This window comes from Lissotriton vulgaris, chromosome 5 (assembly GCF_964263255.1).
Source record: "Lissotriton vulgaris chromosome 5, aLisVul1.2, whole genome shotgun sequence".
Classification (NCBI taxonomy): Eukaryota; Metazoa; Chordata; class Amphibia; order Caudata; family Salamandridae; genus Lissotriton; species Lissotriton vulgaris.
Window position 1 is genome coordinate 1,395,586,995 of NC_141693.1, and position 20,796 is coordinate 1,395,607,790.

At 45.9% G+C, this 20,796-nt stretch overlaps 1 protein-coding gene across 1 annotated transcript in view; it reads right to left on the bottom strand.

Moving 5' to 3' along the window:
* Positions 1 to 960: 960 nt before the first annotated feature.
* Positions 961 to 20,796, bottom strand: part of MOV10 (Mov10 RNA helicase) — a 360,143-nt gene continuing 340,307 nt past the window's right edge. The window contains exon 22 of the mRNA XM_086923342.1: positions 961 to 4,142. Coding sequence (XP_086779468.1) covers positions 4,078 to 4,142 — 65 coding nt within the window. The 3' untranslated portion in view covers positions 961 to 4,077. The remainder of the gene's footprint in view (positions 4,143 to 20,796) is intronic.

Here is a 20,796-nt window from a genome sequence, read left to right on the forward strand (position 1 = left end):
GTGGTGCCTCACGTGGACAAAAAAATGCCCGTGGAACAGCAGGGCAACAAGGAGGGGGCGGGCGATTAGCTAACGAAGGAGGGGGCTGGCCATTGGCTGGCAGGGTTTGAACCCACCAATCAGCCCAAGGTCTTGGCAAGGGGCAAGAGTGGTTAGGAAGGGGCAAGGTCAAGGAAGCAGCCTTATTCTCGACTGCTTGAAGTTGGACCACCCACCCACACCAAAGAGTGGGCATTGCAGTCGCGGAAAGGGCAAGCGGATTCAGCACAAAAATAGACAGACAGCTAGCCTAAGTTGACGAGCCGCTAAACGAGAGTCCTTGGTATTCCTTACCGCAGGGGCACTGAGTGAGCAGGCGAAGGGCCCGCATGGGGTCAGCAGCAGCCGGTCACGACACTTGCTGCCTGGGTAGGGCCAGACGTCACACCACACAAATTGGCGGTAGTAAGGTTAACCTGGAGGCCGCAAGCGCTAGACAGCAATGCTGGGAGGCCGTCACACAAGGGGCTGTGCGGAAGTGCTGTAAGGAGTGTAAAGAGCAATGCATCAGTGTGATAAGTTTATGTGATGCAGTGCAGAAATAATGGAACGTACAGATGGCCATGAAATGTGAGGTTTAATGTTTCCAAATAAACTACGGCCGTTACGTACCAGCTCAGTCTCTGTATCTTATTACCAGTTATGGGGAAAGGATGGCTAAGGTGTACAAAGGAGGCCATGGGTGGAGGGGGGCACTTGCACGTTTGGGGGCGGTTTGCTTTCTGTGTCGTCCGTTTTACTCCTTTACTGCCTATTGAGTTTCCTAGATGCAACTGTCGATATATAGTCTATATAACAGTTCCTAATTGGACACCAGAGATTGGACTGAAGTTGACCAAATCTTTAGACTGGGATGATGAAAAGATTTGTTTTTTCTCTTGCCATTACTGGCAAAAAATAATTTTAAATAAAGAAAACACGTTTGCAGAAATAAACTTTATTTTGTATTTATAATACAAACAATCCTTATTCGCGCATAAAGTATCCCAAAAGCAACAATTAGAAATTGTTACGGAGCAAATTAGTTCAGCCCTGTACAATGAAACATCAAATGAGTTTGTCAAGGGCATAAGAGAAATAGGATTCAAGACTCAGTTGCAAATGGGTAAGAATGTAAAGTCCCTTCATGGATAAAAGACTAGAAAAACCACATGTAAACAAAGGCAGCACGTCTACCAGGCAATTGATAAAACAAGCGTTGGGATGTCAAACACAAACGATTTCTTCTAAAATGACTTCATGTAAAATAAATTAGTCATTAAAATAGATATATAAATAAAGGTATGTGTTGAAGGATGATTGATGACAGGTTAGTATTTGCTGTTTCAAAGCGGGGTCTCTGGGCGCCTGGTAATTCGGCTACGGCAATCCTGGCTCAGTTAACATGATAGAAGGGCTTACAGTAGGCGAAATGGCTCTGAAACGTTCATAACAGTCCAGCATTCACGGCAGCTTTGGGTTGCAGCTCCGCCAAAAGAGCATTCGCAATTCTGTCCAGCAGGGGTCAGATTAAACACACATTTAACTCCCTATGTCCGGCAATTAAGTGACTGCATTAGTAACCCCGTAAGCAAAATCAGCTGAGTGCACCTCCCTAACAGATTAGAATGCAGCAGTGCGCGTTTTAAAACTAATCCCAACACAGACTGCATATGACAACACACTGGATCACTTTTCTGAATGTGTTTCTGGGGAAAATATTAATTTGCAATTCTCAGCTTTAGGAGCAGTCTGTTGCAAACATTGTGCAGCAGACACGTCTCTACATAAAATGAAATCAAAGTGCATTATTTTAAGTGCAAGGGAAGAGCAGCAGCAAGGAACGATGTAGTATGGGAATCCAAGGGCGGTTACAAGGTTAGCATTGGAAACGCTCGGCGTGAATAATATTTACACCCGTTCTCATGCCATCTAAAGGAGTGGTTGAGAATATAGATTGTGCATGTTACTGGTTAAAGGGCATGCAAGGAACAGAAAGGAGATCATTAAGCAGACACACACATTCATTATCACACGTTAGCTCAAGGGTCCAGCCTCTATTTTTTGCTAGGAATACAGAATGGTGATTTAAGTAAACACAACCTACCACATACACAGCTCATAGTCATCAAAAGCTTGCTACTCGGTGCCTGGAGGACCTATCAAAAATAGACGGCAAGTCCAGTTTCTAGGATAGCAAGAAAACAATCTTACAATATAGGTCATTCATTTGCTAGCAAATGTTTACACCAAAAGGACAAGTACTTTAATGTTCTTATTCCACCTGGTACGACCTGCACAGTCGTACCAGATTTGTGGTGAACATTTTCTACTCAATTTCCTCTATAGTTAAAGAGCAACTCAGTTGAGTAAGGTGAGGTCACGCATTTCAGCTATTCAGTCTACTGAAAAAGTCTCAACATACAATGCCACCAGTAAAACAAGGAGACCGGGCATTTCCATATTTGACTCAAAAGGCACTAGAGCTGGAGACAGTAAGTGACCTTGTATGTAGAAAGTCTGATTACTCTAAGGAACACTCAAAAGAATTCTCCTTTTATGATATTTTAATAAACTGGTGCCAGCCAAGTTAAATAGACCAGAGTAACAGGTGTTATTTCTGATTAAGTGCATATTATTTTCTAGGATGGGGATTTGATGCATCAACACTTGTTGCAGACACATGTTAGTTTTACATGTACTAGTATGCAACAAGAGCTTAAAAGGCACGAGGGTTCAAAATTTAGGGCACTACCATCCAATCCATGCAATAAATCCCAGATGAGAACATTTAGCAAAAAAAACAGGACTGCCCTCTCTGCACTACTGAAACAGTAGGAAAGCCACCAGCATTTGGATGAAAGTTCACACTTTTTGGAATGATTGAAGTACTAATCCGGCATCTTATGGGCACAGACCCCCCTACCCCCCATACAGACTCCGCTGGTGCAGTCAGCCGGACACAAAAGCCAGACATCTAGATTTCTTTGAATATAGGCTCCATGTATTTAATGACACCTACAAAGTGAGTATGAATGACTGTGGCAAAGAAAGAACATTCTAAACCCCTAGGCAGGAGAGGGGCACGCTGCGGTACAAGTTGGAGGGGTTCTGTAAGATTTGCACTCAAAATGAAAAGGAAGTCAAGCAAATCTCAAAGACTTCTCTGCAGAAAATAGGATATGGCTTTGTGCAAGACATCCGTCGTGCCAAACTCCAATAGTCCCTTCCTACTCCCTCAGCTAGGGTTCAAGTCCCAACAGCTTGTCTTAACCGAGGGTCCTGCTGTTAAAGCTGCAGAGCAGTAATATGATTGCAAGCAGAGTGCCACCCACGTGCTTTGATCGTGTGAATGTAGGCCCCATATTTGAGACTCGGGGCTGTCTGAGATCAGGCTCTTGGCACCCCAGAACTTGAGATCAGATTACATTTGGGCTGTTGCAAAAGGAGACATGGTCCTGAAACCTGCACTCAAACCTTCATTGCCTCTTCACAAACACCGCTGCAATGGGGCATAACAAATGAGCAGCTGAAGTACTGAAGACCCAGTGTCAGGATTTTCAGATGCTGCTAGTTGAATGAAGTGACTTTAGGCAAAGTACTTAAACCGGATGTGAAAACCACTGTTTATTGTCTTTAGTGTTTCGTAATTCGCTGCATAGATTCCATTTTATTTCTCGATTTTACAAGGCACTTATAGGATTGTGTGAGTTCATCCGACTGGTAAACAATTAAAATGATTCAGAATGCCGCTTGCTTCGACAACGTACCATATTGCGATTTCACACCAAGAGCACGTGGGAGGACACTGAGGAACATGAATAAAAGGGAGAGTACTACTATACAAACACGTGTGCGCGGTAGAAGGGAACCTCTACCATCAGATCTTGCATGTCTTTAGGCCATTTCCATGTCAATTTAAAGTAAACTCCATGAGCACATGTAAATGGAGGTGGTCCATGTATGGAGCATAGACGGATGAAGGAAGAAGAGGCTACAGACGTACACACGGCAAAGACTGGTCCCATTCATGTGTCTGTAGAAGGCATGTCAAGGGCATCAAAGGTCATTTCTCCATTCTGGTTCCTCTTGCTGCTGGACAACGCTCTCTCCGCTCGACGTCCCTAGAAATGACATGGACAATAAGAGTGAAGTCGTTTCCCAAACACATTTTGCAACCGAAGATACCTTTAGCAGATCAGATGACATAGCGAATATGTGGAAGTAGTTACTCGTGTAGCATGCATGCTATTTATGTGGACAACCCTTCTAAATGTTCTAATGAGTGTATATGTGGCACTGCTCACCAACTGAGCTATTGCCTAAATGGTAATGTAGATACTTTACTTGTTTAAATATTTTTGAAAACACATTTTGAACCAAATAAAAATGCGTACAATATAACGACTTTGTAAAGATTAGTTAGCCTTTTATGCATTTAAAAGACCCAATAGAAAAAACCTCCAGGTCACCCACACAAAGTAGGTTCTAGGTTTGTGGTTCTTAATCAGCGGTCCACGGACCCCTAGGAGTCCACAACACCTTGTTGTGGCGGGGAGGGAGCCAGTCATACATGAAATACCAGATCAATTAAGTACATACACAAGAGGAAGCAAAGTGTAAAACAGAAAATTTCAGAAGGGTCAGTAAATAAGGAATTTTAAATTGGAATCTAAAACTTAAGTCTTTAGCCATCAATGATGTCATTTGATATGTCATAGAACATGTCATGAGTGATGTCATATGTGAGGTCATAGCGGTACAAAAGGGGGTGGTGATGGACGGAGCATCTGAACCAATCAAACACTCACACCCAGTCAACAGATCTGGGTTTAAACCATCACCGTTCTTTAGCCCACTCTGCCACCCCAGTTCAGACATGGCCATATGCAAATCAGTCTGACCCTGTGCCTCATGGGAACAGTTCAGCCCGAGTTGCCAAGCCATGCCTCCCCTGGACCGGAAACAAGCTTCCTAGGACCGGTTTCGGGCATTACAGCCGTCTTCAGCCAGGCTTGCTGGAATCCAGTGGCAAAGTGAGCAAGGGACTCACGTCTGAGCATACCCTGCCAACTTATGGCGAACAAAGCGGTACAAAAGGGGGTGGTGATGGGCGTGAGTCCCTTGCTCACTTTGCCACTAGCTTCAAGCAAGCCTCACTTGCTTGAATCCCGCTCTAAGGGAAAACTAAGGACTACTTTGGAGAAGGGCTCCTATACATTCAACACAATATCCTAGTTTTTCATTGTGGCAGAGTAACTGCATGAATATGCTACATTCTGCTGGATACATCTGCCTGTGGATTCTTCACCTTTTGAATTACTCTGTGTGCAGCAATCCATGGAAACCTTTCTCCTTAGCTCTCCCACGTCAATGAGGAATAGCTCTGCACATGACTCCGCGTGATGTCATCGGAGAAATTAGAAGACCTCGTTTGTGTGCGGACGTCTGCTACCTTTTTTCTGCGCCATCGACGCATAAGGTTTTTTTCCAAGGTTCTCCATAACTTCTTTGTTGCAAGTCTTCAGGGCTTTGTAGAAGTGACTATGACTACCCAGAGGAATTCCAGATTCAAGCCATGCAGTTAATGTGAGGGTCAGATGTCGATTACTGAACCCCATGAAGATTGTTTTGTGGTCTCTCATCTGACCACGATGTAGGGGATTGTTCATCATGCAGGCGCATGAAACCCAAAGCTTTAAAAGAGAGGGAGGCCAAGCTGTTTATGGCCAAGGCAAAAAAGCAATAAAGAGGTAGAAGGCGGTTGAGGTCCAGTCCAATTCACTGACTCTGCATACTTCGAAGTCATCGAGGAAGCATAAAAAGAAGTGACGCTGGGGGCCTAGATTTCCTGGCTCTCAAGATGGGCACTACCTAGGTGTGCTCAGTAAGCCGTTGAAACTATCCATAAGGAATCCTGCTTCATCCGAACATTAAACTATATGCTCGCTGCCGCCCTATAGAGTACCTGGGAAGCGCTATCTGTTGGTGGGCCCATCGTGTTTGTCCGGATTGCTGATGTACGTGTTGGGGTGTGGCTGCGGGGGGCTTAGTGCAAACTTGCAGTGCAGCTATTATTGGTGGCGGTGCGGCAGCGCAGATTGCTGGGAAGGGTATGCTCAGACGTGAGTCCCGTGCTCTCCACACCACTGGAGTCAAGCTATCTGTCTAAACTGGGGTGGTGTAGAGTGCAAAAAAACCGATGGATTTAGGCCCAGATCTCTGTACTGGGGTGAATGCATGACATTGTTCTGCATTCTGTCCATCAACTGTTATTTTTGCATTTGTCACTCCAAGTGGGAAGGGTATGCTCAGACGTGAGTCTCCACACCACTGGAGTCAAGCTATCCTGGCTGACGTCTGATAGCCAGAAACCGGTCCTAGGAGGCTTGATTCCGATCCAGGGAAGAAATGGCTTGGCAGTTCGGGCTGGACTGTTCGCATGAGGCACAGGGTCAAGGCTGATTTGCATATGGCCATGTCTGAACTGGGGTGGTGTGGAGTGCAAAAGACGATGGATTTAGGCCCAGATCTCTGTACTGGGGTGAATGTATGACATTGTTCTGCATTCTGTCCATCAACTTCTTTTTGCCTTGGTTCCGGAGGCCTGGTCTGACTCCACCGGAGTGAGGAGAATGCCGCTGACTTAATCGGTGGGTTGGGGAGCGAGCAGGGCCTGACTCCTCAGCGGCCAGGCGGGAGGCGGGGGTGGCTCGAGTCCTGGGGCCGGAACCTTGCCCCCATGAGAGAGGGGGTTGAGTTACCGGTCCAGCCAGCAGACAGCGGTAAGATTTGCGCAGCCTTGCCCCGGCCGAGAACGCGTTTGCGAGCAAGCAGGGTGACTGTGGGGCATTATCTGCCGGTGCATTATCTGCCGGGCCGCAACTGTGTCGCCTACCGCGCTTGAAGGGGCAGTGGTGAGAGCCCTGTAGTACTGGCGCCCCTGGCTTGGCAGCGAGTCATGAGGTGAGGCCCGTGCGTCGACCGAGGAACGGTGAGTGTGTATATTGTCTACTAGCGAACAGATACGGGTCATATTTGGACTGCGCTGCTGGATAAGGGGAATTTACTGACTTTCCATACCAAAGGATCACCTGGGGAGTGCCCATATCCATTATTTGCCCAGCCATAAACTGCTGTGTTCTCCTTGCGACCTGTGGGTTGGCCTATCCCCTTTGTTTTCCTGCTTGATCTGTTGGGTCACCACCCGCCAGCCCAGGCTCTATATAGAGGAATCCTGCCTTGCCCTGTGGTTTGAGCTGGAGTGTGGGATGGATCGATCTGGGACCCCTTAATTACGAGCGCTGTGAGTTGCATGACTGAGGTTTGCGGCAGCTGTGGTGCAACCTGATCTTGGAGACCATGGGAAAGGTGAATAAATCACAGCCTAAGCTGCAGTTTGAGCAGCGCAAGTCAAGACCTAAGGAGGAAGGTGCTGACAAAGCAGAATGAAACTGTTGAGGAGTCTAAAGGGGACATTTGCCAAATTTTATAGCAATGCAGAAAAGCTTGTCTACCATTGATGGCAAAATTGACTCTCTGGCCTTTCAGATGGACGGAATGTCCGAGCGAATTGATAAAAACACAGAGCACCTGGATATGGCGGAGAGGCGTGTGTCCAAGGTAGAGGATGCTCAGATGGAGACAGACAACACCCAGAAGCAGATGGGGAGGCTCCTAAGTGTTCAGCAGGACAACGCGGAGGACTTGGAGGCTAGATCGAGGAGATTTAATATCCGCATCATGGGCCTTCCTGAATCTACAGCTATGGGCAATATGGAGGCGTTTGTCGAACAGCTCTTGGTGACACTCCTGGGTCGTGACACATTTTCTGCCATGTTTGTGTTGGAGTTCGCCCATTGCTCCCTCGGTCCCAGGCCCCAGCCGGGCGCTCCGCCGCGTCCTGTGATTGCTAAATGATTAAACTATAGGGACAGGGACGCCGCATTGAGGTGAGCTAAAGAGACACAGGACCTTCAGTTTGAGGCCCTTCTCCCTCGCTTTTCCCTGACTTTACCATGAAGGTGCAGGAGATGAGGCGACAGTTTGCTCCTTTGAAACGTCGACTGCAGGAGCACAGCTTGGACTATGCAATTCTGTTCGCAGCCGTATTGAGGGTCTTCATGAATGGCAAATCAAGGTTATTCATGGACCCCAAGTTCCAACAGAAGACCCTTAAGGAGTACATCAAAACTGATGAGCGGAAAAGAGATACGGAGGAGATGGCTGGGGCGACTAGCGGCTACCTGGAGGAACAAGACTGATATTGTTTTACCTTAGTTCTCTTTCATTTATTTGAATAGGTATGTGGCAAATGGTTTGTTGTTCGAGGTGCACTAGAGGTGAACCAAGGATGCCTGGAGCCTGAGTGGTCGACTCTACATGATTGTTAAATGTTGAGGTCAGTACCGTTTGGGATAGACATTGTGACATTATGCACCACACCATTACTCTCTACTGGTTCACTTCGGGAGTCATTTCAGATGGCAGATGGGAGACTAACTCAACTTCTTTTGGGTCCAGTTATTTGCAACTCTCTGGATGTATAAATTGTGTTCTGATGGCTACGTCTTACTTCTGAGCTTGTGGAAATCTAAGCGGTGAGCTGGTAACATCCGCCCCTGTGTGTTACCCACAGTATGGCGTCATGCCAGAATTTCTTTTTTTGATGCTGTAATGTTTATTGGAGCATTTTTGAATGGGGGGGGGGGGGGGAAATCGACTATGCCAAGTTGGGGATTGCATAGCGTGGGAGGGAGCAGGAGGCATATGGAGTTTTGTTTTGTGATAGCAGTGTGTATGTGGTACCTACATATCTCTCGAACAATGCATCCCTTCCTGAGAGAGGGCAGGAGCAGCAGGACTGATATAGACCTAGGTATTGTAGCTCAGAATGGTGCAGGGTCAGGGCAGTAGAGTGACTTAACATGGAACTTCAGGGTCCTTAATGATTTATGAAAGCTGCAAAAAGTGGTTGCTTATCTTACTCGACACAAGATTGATATTGCTCTTCTGCATGCGACCCATTTGCCCATAGTTAGTAAAATACTCATGCGTAGGCGATTACATGCTTCCTTTCATGCAGCAGGGTTCACTACACTTGCCATGGGGGTGCTCACCTGGGTTAATCTTAGATCAGGATTTACGTTGGAGGCGCTTGAGGTGGACCCAGGGAACAGGTACGTAATTTCCAGATGCAGAGTGCGTGAGTAGACCAGCTTATAGCAAATATTTACGGACCTAACTACGACAATCACAATTTAACCATGATGTGCTTGGACGTTTGAGAGGGGAGATGTCTCTTAATTGCGTGCTGGATCGGACAATGGACATTCTGGGGGCCTGCACGGTGCCAGGGCCGGACTGGGAACCAGAACCGGCCCTGGCAAAGTGCTCGGCCGGCCCCCTTCCCCCCCTCCGGGAGGAGAGGGGAGGGGGGAGAGGTGCGACTGCGCTTTGTGACAGGGCCGGTTTTCGGCCGTTTTTGTTACAGGGCCGTTTTTGCAGCATAACGGCCCTGTAACAAAAACGGCCCCAGGGGCCCAAAACCGGCCCCCAACCATGCGGCCCACCGGGGAATTGCCCGGTGCCCTCAACGGCTAGTCCGGGCCTGCACGGTGCCCTTTGGCTACGACCTGAGCCATTTGTGATGCTGCGACCCAATTAGATTTGCTGGATGTCTGGAGGACGCGCACTTCTGCGGAGGGGGGTTTTACCCATTACTCAGCCCGCATCACCTCCACACCAGAATCGATTATTGGTTTGTCTATAGAGCTCTGTACCCTTAGATTCGCACTTGCTCCATTCTTTTCCACTCTTTTTCCGCCCATTCTCCAATAATGCTGGACATTGAGAACCCACAGAAGAGGCCTGCTCCCTTCACAGGGCGACTTCCGCCATACTCTCTGCTGGGCAGTGTTTTTAACTCTGAGATGGCAGAGGCCAGGGAGATTTTTTTTTAAAACTAATATTGGCTCGGTTTGTCAGTTTTCCATGGTATGGGAGACTTTTAAAGTCTTCATCAGGGGGATAGCGATGGCCAAGCATTCTGGGGTTCTCTGTTCTATAGGAGATTGGCTAGTCTTGAGGTTCACTTGGACGATCTTGGTGATGCCCAGGCTGCAGAAGAAATGAAAAATACATTTGAGGAATATCACAAAACCGCTGTCTGCGAGGTCAAACACATGGGGAAATATGCTGTTACCAAAACATATGGGGAAGCAATAGAGGCCGGGTTCAGTTCTGGCGGCTCTGCTGCAAGATAAGCGGGAATCGGGCTGCGTGATTGCGTTGCGAGCAGCGGGTGGTGAAGTACTGAGGGATCCAACTGTAATAGCTAATAGGCAGCTGCGGTCAGTGCAGGTAACAGTGTTAGGGCAGTGGGGCCGCATGCGGGGGATTTCGAAGGAAGATGTTGTTGGAAAATTAAATAATGAATTTTCCTTCAGCATCGTCCCTCGAAATCCCCCACCCAACCACACTGCTGTTAACTGCATGGACCGCAGCTGCTGATAGGTTTAGTTAGTACTACTCTGCCCTGTATCACTCTAGAGCAGCAGCTGATGAGGCGGAAATCCAAGAATATTTAGAACCCATTCAAATGCCGTGGTTGACTGATGAACACAGGGAGCACCTAATGAGGACGCTGGACTCTAGAGAGGTACTCGCTGAGCTAATTGAAATGTACGTTGGAAGCGCCCCTGTGCAGGATGGCATTACGGTTGCTTTCTATAAGGAATTGCTAATTCCACAACTAATTCCACTTTGAGGAGATGGGGGAGGTTGTGAGGATGCCCCCTCAATGAGAGACGCCTTAATAGCTACATTATTGAAGCCAGGTAAATCCCCTAATGAATGTTCGTCTTTCAGGCTTCTGTCACTTCTTAATGTTGACACCAAGCTTTTTGCTAAAATCTTAGCTAATAGGCTAGCCCCGCTGGATCCGTTCATGGCTGGGCCAGAGCAGTTGTGGTTCGTGCCAGAGCGTAACTTGTCATACAATCTCAGGACTGTGTTTGGAGCAATACAGCATTTCAGGCCTGAGATCAAAGCTGCTGAGGCCTTTCTTCAATGCAGAAAAGGCCTTCGACACTGTTGAGTGGGCCTTTATACAGACATGCTGTGAGGGATGGGTGTAGGAAAAGTTTTCCTACAGTTAGTGGCGGTCTTATACAATTCCCCTAATACAATACCCCTACAGCCATGGTAAGAGTTGGTGACAGTCACTGCCCCAATCAAGATCTCGAGGGGCACTCGTCAGGGCTGCCCATTATCACCTATGCACTAGTGGCGGCGCCCCTGGCATGTGCATTAAGGGAATATCATGGCCAAAGGGGGATCCGCTTTCTAAATACAATCTTATTGTGTCGCGCTTTGCTGATGATACGCTTCTGTATATCAAGGACCCAGTGTCCAATCTGTCCCCGGCGCTGGAAGAGGTGGTGAGATAAGGGGAGCTCTTAGGCCTTAAAATCAACTGGACTAAGTCAACTATTTTCCCATTATCCCCGGTGATGGAGCCTATTGAATTAGATTACCCCCCTCTTGTGGACTTCTGCACTACTTGGGCATGCAAGTTCATACAGATTCTGAGTTGGTCCTTAGCGAGAACTTTGGTAAAGCAATTGCTAAGCTAGAGGAGGATATGGAACGCTGGACCCGCTTGCCCTCGTCTCTATTCGGTCGCATATTCCTCATGAAAATGGTGGTGCTCCTAAGATTTTTATTCTTATTCTTATATGTTCCCATAGTGCTCCCTGCGCACATTTTCACGGTCATTTGTTCCTTACTAGTGAAGCTAGCCTGGACTGGGAATCACCCGCATATCAAATGGGACATTCTCACACTACCTGATTTAGAATTATACTATAGAGTGGCATAAAGTTGACATGCCTACTACTGGGTCCACAAGCAGGCTGGCATCCCACATTTGCAGATTGGGAGGGTTGCGGTGGTGCACTATCCTCTCCCATCGCCGTTTCATGCTCCATCTAGGTGGGCTGGTATTTTGGATGTCGTTAATTCTACAACCCAAGCATGGTAGAATCTGTTAAAGAGGCAGGCGGGCAGGGTCCTATACTCACCCTTGACTCCAGTGGAGTGGTGCCACTGGTTGCCGGCATGCAGAGAAAGGGAAGTGGTCAATGCCCTGAATACAATCAACATTACCAAAATTGAGGATCAGTTCTCTGAAGGCAGGGCTCGCAGGTGGTCTGAGGTGGAGGATAAAGGGCAGTTTCCAGCATTTACAACATATCACAGGATTACCATAGGAATTAGTTCACTAAAGCTAGGTTATAATGGCACAATGAACTTGGGGTGGCTCTCGATGACACCACCTGGTGATATTGTTGTGAGATCACACAGCATGTCTCCTTGAACAGGAGACACCATCTCATACATTTTAAATTCTTTAATAGAGTCTATTATACACTGGAGTGGATGCATCGATATGGCCTGCGAGATACCACAGAATGTAAGCGCTGCAGTGCCAGCCCGGCTGGGTTCTTGCATATCGCCTGGTCGTGCCCAGTGATCGCAAAATACTGGGAAGTAAATTTTCGAACGTTGAGTCAAATTACTGGCCTTCAGTTGCCAATGGACCCGCTCTTGGCGTTGCTGGGTTGCACAAGGCGATTGCAGAAAGATGAACGCCGATTAATAGACATGGGTTTTTTGCTTGCAAAGCGCAGGATTGCGCTGCAATGGGCCCAGGGGCCTGCTCCTTCTGTTGTAGATTGGTCAAAAGATATGGTTTATTGCAATACGTAATCAAACTGTATAGTGTTTTACTACATCCCCAGAATCATCCTAAAAGCTTCTGGGATCGGTATCAGCGCTACTTAGTTGGTAAGGGGACGGGTGAAACTGAGGGTGTTGCCCCTGCTTGATGGTGTTGAATTGGTTGGGGACTTACTCCGCTGTTTGAGCTTCAGATGGACCGGTTAACTACTGCATATTTTGAAATTCTCTATGTACTAAACTCTGCTTGTAGTGGGTCAAAAGCAGACGGTTGTATTTTCATGCACATATGTCCCTGGATGAGTTGATGTACCTCCATTTAACAGACTGGGCTAATACTTTGTATCCACTTCATGACTTTATACATTGCTCAATACAGATGCACCACTGTAATTACCCTTTTTATTGTCGGGGTCTCTGCCTCCTCGGTGTCATTGCTAGGACGAAATCTGGCAAGGTATGCCCAGACGTGGGTCCCTTGCTCACTTTGCCACTGGATTCAAGCTAGCCAGGCTGATGAAGGATGCTCGTTTCCAGTTCAGGGAAGACCTGGCTTGGCAGTTTGGGCTGGACTGTTCCAATGAAGCACAGGGTCAAGACTGCTTTGCATATAGCTGGATCTGAACTGAGGTGGCAAAGTAAGCTAAAGAATGATTATGGATTCAGCCCAGATCTGTGACTAGGGGTGAGTGTCTGAAAAGATTCAGCGCTACGTCCTACGTCCATAGTTACGTGGGTACGGATCCTTTGCACTTCCTCAATGCGATGTTTGCTCTGTTTTCCTGAGCGACTAACCCTGTTGGTGCACCTTTTGGCACCATGGGTCTGCTGGCATACTCCCTGGGAGGCTTGCCACCTCACTTCCCTCAGGTACCTCTCATGCCGTTTATGCCAATGGCTACGGGGAGTTGGCCTCTCCCGATGCAGATGTTCGACGCCAGTGCAGTCTCTTGAGGGGAGAGTGCCGATGGACAGATCTTCTCAGACCTAGTCTGGCTGCGGTCTGGCGCCAGCATGACCTCATCCAACGTAGCCTATCCCGGTGGATCTCCCTTCGACGACGAACCCGAAATCACCGGCGCGACGTCTGGCACCACCAATGGGTCTAGAAGGGAAGCACAAAGGTTGATGGAAGAGGAGGAGTATTAAGAACAGCATGAGGAGACTGAGATTGTTGACCATGATTAAGAATTTGAGGGCCGACAGGAATCTAGTGGCGTGGATACATCTCCTGAATGGGAGCTCTTCTCACCAAAAGGTCTTCCAACGCAAGAGGTGACTTCGTAGCACTCCATCATTAGGAAGGCAATCGATCTGGTAGATATACCATTGCCTACTGCAAAAATGAAGTCTAACATCTTGGCGGAGGTGCTCCATTCTCCATCTGTCTCAGAACCTCTGCTTCCTTTCAGTGAGGCTCTGACTGAGCCTATCTTGGATGTGTGGAAGAAACCGATAACTACTCCTGCGGTGTCCAGGTCTGTGGCGAGGAGGTATAAGGTGGCTCCAGGGGATCCTGCTTTCCTATACACTCGCCTTTCGCTGGAGATTTTAGTGGTCCAAGCGTTGAGCTCCTCTAAGCACTCAGCAGGGTCATTCATGTATACGCCTCCAGATAAGGAATACAAACGTAGGGAGCAATCCGCACAAAAACTATTCTCTCTGGTTAGTATGGCTCTGAAGTCGACGAATATGACATGCCTGTTGGGCAGCTATATCCATGCTCTGATGGACTTCGTGAGCGCAGTGCTCCAGAAGCTTCCTGAAGATGTTCAGGGCCATCTTTCTGAGGTACTTTGATACCCAAGCTGCGGCCCACCAGGTCATACAATAACATTCCCATCCTGAAGTCACATCAGAAGTTTCTACGTTTTACAGTTTGGTCTCAGCATTACCAGTTTGCGGTCCTTCTATTCGGTGTTGCTTCCGCACCTTGGGTCTTCACAAAGGTGATGACTGTGGTAGCAGCACATCTCAGAAGATCAGCGGTTCCTGTTTTCTCCTATCTGGATGACTGGCTGCTTAAAGCAAAGTTGCAAAGGTTCGTGCTGCATCATTTGCAAATAACACAGCTATTATTCGACTTGGGGTTTTCGATAAATGTACCCAAATCTCACCTTAGTGCAACCTGCTCATAGGGGCAATACTGGTCACTACTGTTAGTCATGCCTTTCCACCTCTGCAGAGGATTCAAGACATCCAGGCTATCATTCCACTTTTTCAGAATAGAGTGTTTGTTCCAGTCCTGAAGGTCTGGTGCCTGCTCGGTCTGTTCGCTTCCTGCATACTGTTGGTTAACTATGCACGCTGGCACATGAGGGCCCTCCAGAGGTGCCACAGCCGGCAGTGGTTTTAACACAACGGAATTTAAGGCAGTGTTCAGAATCTACAGAGACACTGCAACGATTCTGTTATGGTGGAGTGTTTCGGACAACCTGTCTCAAGGGAAGCCGTTTCAACCTCCTTATCCGGTGGCCAGTGATAACGGATGCCTCCACTCTGGGGTGGTGAGCTCATCTGGTAGATCTGGAGGTCAAAGGCCTTATGTCTCCTGATGAAAGATTGTTTGACATCAATCTTCTGGAATTGCAGGTGATACGTTTGGCTGTCAGTCGGTTCAGGTTCTGACGTACAACAATACCACGAAGTGGTACATTAAACAAGCAAGGAGGAGTAGGGTTGTATAGTCTTTGCAGAGAGGCTCTGACTGGAACTGGGCTCAGGACCATCAGATTTGCATGATCGCATATCATCTAGCCTGAGAGCTGAATGTTAGTGCGGACAGTCTCAGTCAGCAGTACTCGGCTGTTCACGAGTAGCGTCTCTATTCAGAGGTGGTCCATCACATTTTCAAGACGTAGGGGTTTCCTCAGTTGGACATATTTGCCACTTGAGAATGTACACTGCCGTCATTCTGCAGTCTCCAGTATCCATTGCGGGGGCATTGGGGAACGCGTTTCAGTTAGATTGGGGCTCACAGCTTCTTTACGCGTTTCCTCCCATACCCTCGATTCGGCAAGTTCAGAGGAAGATTCGCCAAGACAGGGCCCAAGTCATATTGATCGCCCCGGATTGGCTCCGAAGGGTGTGGTACACAGACCTCCTTTACCTTTCATCGAACCCTCTGCTTAGTCTCCCTCCCAGGGCAGAACTCCTCTGCGCAATCGCAGGGACAGGTTCTACAACCCCACCTCCAGGGCCTGCACCTTCATGCCTAGATATTGAACGAGACAAACAGAGTTCTCTTCTCGCTCCCACTGGATGTGGTGGATGTTATTTTATCGGCCAGGAGACACTCTACCAAATAGGTCTATTCTGGTAAGTGGAACAAATATGTTAAGTGGTGTGGGGAGAGATCTATTGATCCTTTGCAGGCCCATTTGTCTGATAGTCTGAGCTTCTCTCTTTCTCTTGCTCAACAAGGTTGTGCAGTAGCTACTGTAAAGGCTACTTGTCTGCCTGGTCGGCTTTTCTCTGTTTACCTTCGTTGTTCAAATCTCCCATAGTTATGAGATTTATTAAAGGTGTTACTAATAGGTTTCCTCCCACCCCCTTTACCATGCCTCAGTGGGATTTAAATGTAGTTCTCACTTTCTTGATGGGTTCTCCCTTTGAACCTTTACATAGTTGTCCCATAAGGTTCTTGACATTTAAGACAATATTTCTGGTTGCAATCACTTCTGCTAGGAGGTTGACTGAGTTGCAAGCTCTTAGTTATAAGCCTTCATTTACTTCATTCCATGCGGATAAGATGGTTCTTAGGAACAGAGCTGCTTTCCTAAGGTGGTCACTCCTTTCCACCTAGGGCAATTCATCACTTCGCCAACTTTCTATCCTTGCTCTTCTAAGGAGAAGAGACTTCACTGCCTTACCTTAAGAGGGTAGTCCGCTTCTACCGGGACAGGACTAAGGACTTTGGGTTGAATGACGAAGTTGTCATCGGATATGTGGACAAGATGAAGGACAAGGTTGTCCACAAAAGAATACTGTCCAGGTGGATTATCCTCTGTATCTAGATCTGCTACACCTTGGCCATGAATGAGCCATCAGAAGATATTCGAGCTCATTATACCACAGCAAAGTCTTGTTCTTCGGCATTAGGTAGAAGTGTCCCTTTTGTAGACATCTGCAGGGCGGCAACTTGGGCCTCCCTCCACACTTTTGCAAAGCAATATTGCTTGGACTCTGAGGTGAGGAGGGAAGTCCATTTTGCATGTTATGTGCCGCAGGATTTTTTGATGACGGCCAGAAACCGGTCCTAGGATGCTTGATTCCGGTCTAGGGAAGACATGGCTTGGCAGTTCGGGCTGGACTCTTCCAATGAGGCTCAGGGTCAAGGCTGATTTGCATATGGCCATGTCTGAACTGGGGTGGTGTGGAGTGCAAAAAAACGATGCATTTAGGACCAGATCTCTGTACTGGGGTGAATGTATGACTTTGTTCTGCATTCTGTCCATCAACTGTTTTTACCGGATTTTTTGGGCTAGGTAGACAGGCACACTCCACCAGGAGTGGGACTACTTAAGGATTCAATTCAAAAAGGTGAGAAATCCAGCCAGCAAACAAGCTGAAAGGCTCGTCAAAGACCATGCCTACTAAATATTTTTTTTTAAAAGCATTAGTAAATGCATTCGCTTTAGCCTATGCGATTAATAATATTTTTTTGGGTTGTAATTTGTAGCTTACTGAGTAGTTGTACAATATAATTACAGAACGTCTGATAAAATCTCATGACTTGTTTATGTACAAAAAGGCAATATATTGTGCTGTTACTAGTGCTGTTATAAAGTGGGAAGATTAGGTAAATGGTGGAGGACAAAGATAAAAAACGCATGTACCTGTAGGTTTGAAAGTGGTGCAGCTATGAAAGAATAGGTAAAGGGTGAATGAAAAGAGATACAAGTACTGCGTAAGAGCCGTGTTTGCAATTCAATAAAACAAGATTACAAATGCTAGATGAAAAGGTGGTGTTTGGTTATTGTCCATTGTTAAGATAAACAAATGAAAATTACCTTTAAAATGTTCACATAAGTATCTGAGCCGTTGTGCAATTAAGTTAAAGAATCACACAGACTATTTTATTGAGATGGCCAATTTTGTATTTTTTCTTTTACAGATTTCTCTTACAAAGTTTGTTTTATTATGCACTACACATTTTTTAGGTCAAACTTCGAAACCTCTTGTATATACTTTAGTATATACTTATATGTGTATGTACTTTGTGGGCTCTGGAGCTCAGCCCTAGGACTTGTCTGCTTTCACTTAGGGACTTTTTTTCTGTTCAACTGCCTCTATTTAACGGTTTTGATAGAAAATACCAGTAGAGTAAAATACCAGAATTGCTTTCTGCTGAGGGACATTCTTTTTTTAATTTTTCTGGCATCTGCCTCCATTTAACTTTCTTGATAGAAAACGACCAGCAGAGGTCAGTAAAATACCAGAATCACTTTAGCATTCCCTAGATTCCAGTCCATAGAAATGCTCTTCCACAGGCACCCGTAGACAAGAATATTTTTTTCAAATCTTGTATTTTCAGTGATATGACCACCGAAGGCCCTGATTTTATAAAAAAAACAAAGCTTTGGATTATACCATTTCCCCCTGAAAAGCAATATTTCTTTCCATGTGTTCCCATACCTGGCGTGTCACGCAGTTTGGTGCTTACTTTTGCCTCCATGTAAAAGAACAGTAGATGTTTCAGCACCCAAGCTAACGTGCTGAACAGCTAAATAATGTCATAAAGGCGAGACCGATTTCATTGCATATGCTGGTTTTATTATTGTGAGAAAACTTACATGAACACAAACTCTGAAACAATAATGAGCATCTAGTAAATATTTGTACTGCATTGGCATTTTGTTACTTATGGTTTACAATTTTTCTTTATTTAAACAGTACACTGACTTTTTCAATTATTGTGATATATCCTCTGAATGCTGTAACAAATACTGTCTCTCTCCTCTCCTAGGCATTTGTTAGAATTAGTCCCAGTGCAACTGCACCTGCTGCACCATTGAAATCATGACCCTAGTCCCTGTTTTAATACTGCACTTTGCAGTTGGTGTTCTTAATGTTATATAAAAACGAAAATACAGTAGGTTGTTTAAATTACTTTGGACAACTCAAACCCATTTTTAGCAATTATTAAGCCTAAATACCACACGTTAAAATTATGCAAGTAAATCTATGGAAAGATGGGCAAAAATTCTCATTATTAGAAAATAACTTCTGCTCAGTTAATAGAGTATCGCACAATTACCACGTTGCAAATTCATATGGCCAGCGGAAAATATAGCAAACAATATAACATTTTTGGTACAATATATTCTGCACAGTAAAGGCCAGTTTAAGAGAAAGTCAGTCTTACCACCTACCTGCTTCCTAAGGTATACACTTGGTGTTAAAGTAGAGAACTCACACCAAAGAAGAAACAGTTTTTTTTATGTAAAAGTATTCCAAAATAATAGATACCTTCCGAAAAAAACAGAACAGCAGCACAAATCCCATACAGTCAAAACACACTTGCTTAAAAAGACAAGCTTTGACGCAATGCGACAACAAGGCCCAGCAGCTGGAGTTTTCAAATTCACTGCTCTTGAAACTCTACAGCCTCCCTTCCCGGCCAGTAGAGGGAACAGGCTGCAATCACAAAACTCGAGGAATACTTTAACAGGCAGATGACTATGCTTACAATCCAAGACTCTGTGCCATTAGTCTGGCGCTGGCGCTGTAATGTTATAAAGAACTGTCCCAACGGATAAAGGGAGTTAGAGCACCACAGAGCATGCTCATATAAAGTACTGCAAATACTGCATTCATGTTTATGCTACATAATGTGCCAACAATAAACACATGGCAGAAAAAAAATTAATTTCTTAGTGGAACAAAATCACAAAGAATGTGAAAATTTATTAAAAGTTCCAACTAAAACAGAGGTAAACAAGCATGTTTTAAATTCGTGCAGCCAGGGGCAGACAAGTTATGACAACTTTTGGGCCTGGTGCCAATGCATCTGCTTCACCAATCAAATCATGACCCTAAAGCCTGCAAGATTACCACTTGTGACTGCCTGTTCAGTGGTAAAATACAGCACTAATCAGTGTTCAGTGGAGTGCTTAGAGCTTTTGGTCCCAGTGCTACAGCACCTGATGCACCATTAAAATCATGACCATAGTGCCTGCTAGAGAACTGCAGTTCTGACTGCCTGTTTAGTAGTAACATTTAGCATTAATCTGTGTTTAATGTGGTCCCTGGAGCTTTTGACCACGGTGCCCATTGCACCTGCTACACCTTAAAAATCATGCCCTTTTAACTGCAAGGTGACTGCCTGTTTAGTAGTAAAATATAGCAATATTTGGTGTTCCTAGAGCTTTGGGCCCGGTTTAACTTCACTTGTTGCACCACTGAAATCATGACCCTAGTGCCTGCAAAGAAACTGCACATGTGACTGCATGTAAATACCGCAATATTGGGTGTTTAGTGGTGTACCTAGAGCTTTTGGTCCCGTTGTCACTGCACCTGCTGCACCAATGTAATCCTGACCCTAGTGCCTGCTAAATAACGGCACTCGTGACTGTCTTTTTAGAAGTATCATTTAGCAATGGTCTGCCTTTAGTGGGGTCCCTAGAGCTTTTGGCCCTAGTGCCACTGCATCTGCTGCAGCAGTTAAATCAGGCCCCTTTTAACTGCAAAGTATCTCTGACTGCCTGTTTAGCAGTTAACTATAGTAATACTAGGTGTTTAGAGGGGAAGATAACATCTAAAAAAGAAATGGTAAGCAGCATAAACAAAAAGAAAATAAGTTCTAACCACCAACAAAGTTGGGAGTGAGTAGGTAGGCCACAGGAAACTGATAACACAAAAGGGAGAACAGGCTACAACCAATAGAAACAGAGTAAAGTAATCTAGCAAGCCAAATTACCTTTTAAGATATATTGAAACTATAGATTTCACAAGCACAGCCCAAGAGCTGTGCTGGCGAAACCTAAAAAATGATCACTGCCATTTTTCACATTAGATGGATTCTCTAAAATGGAC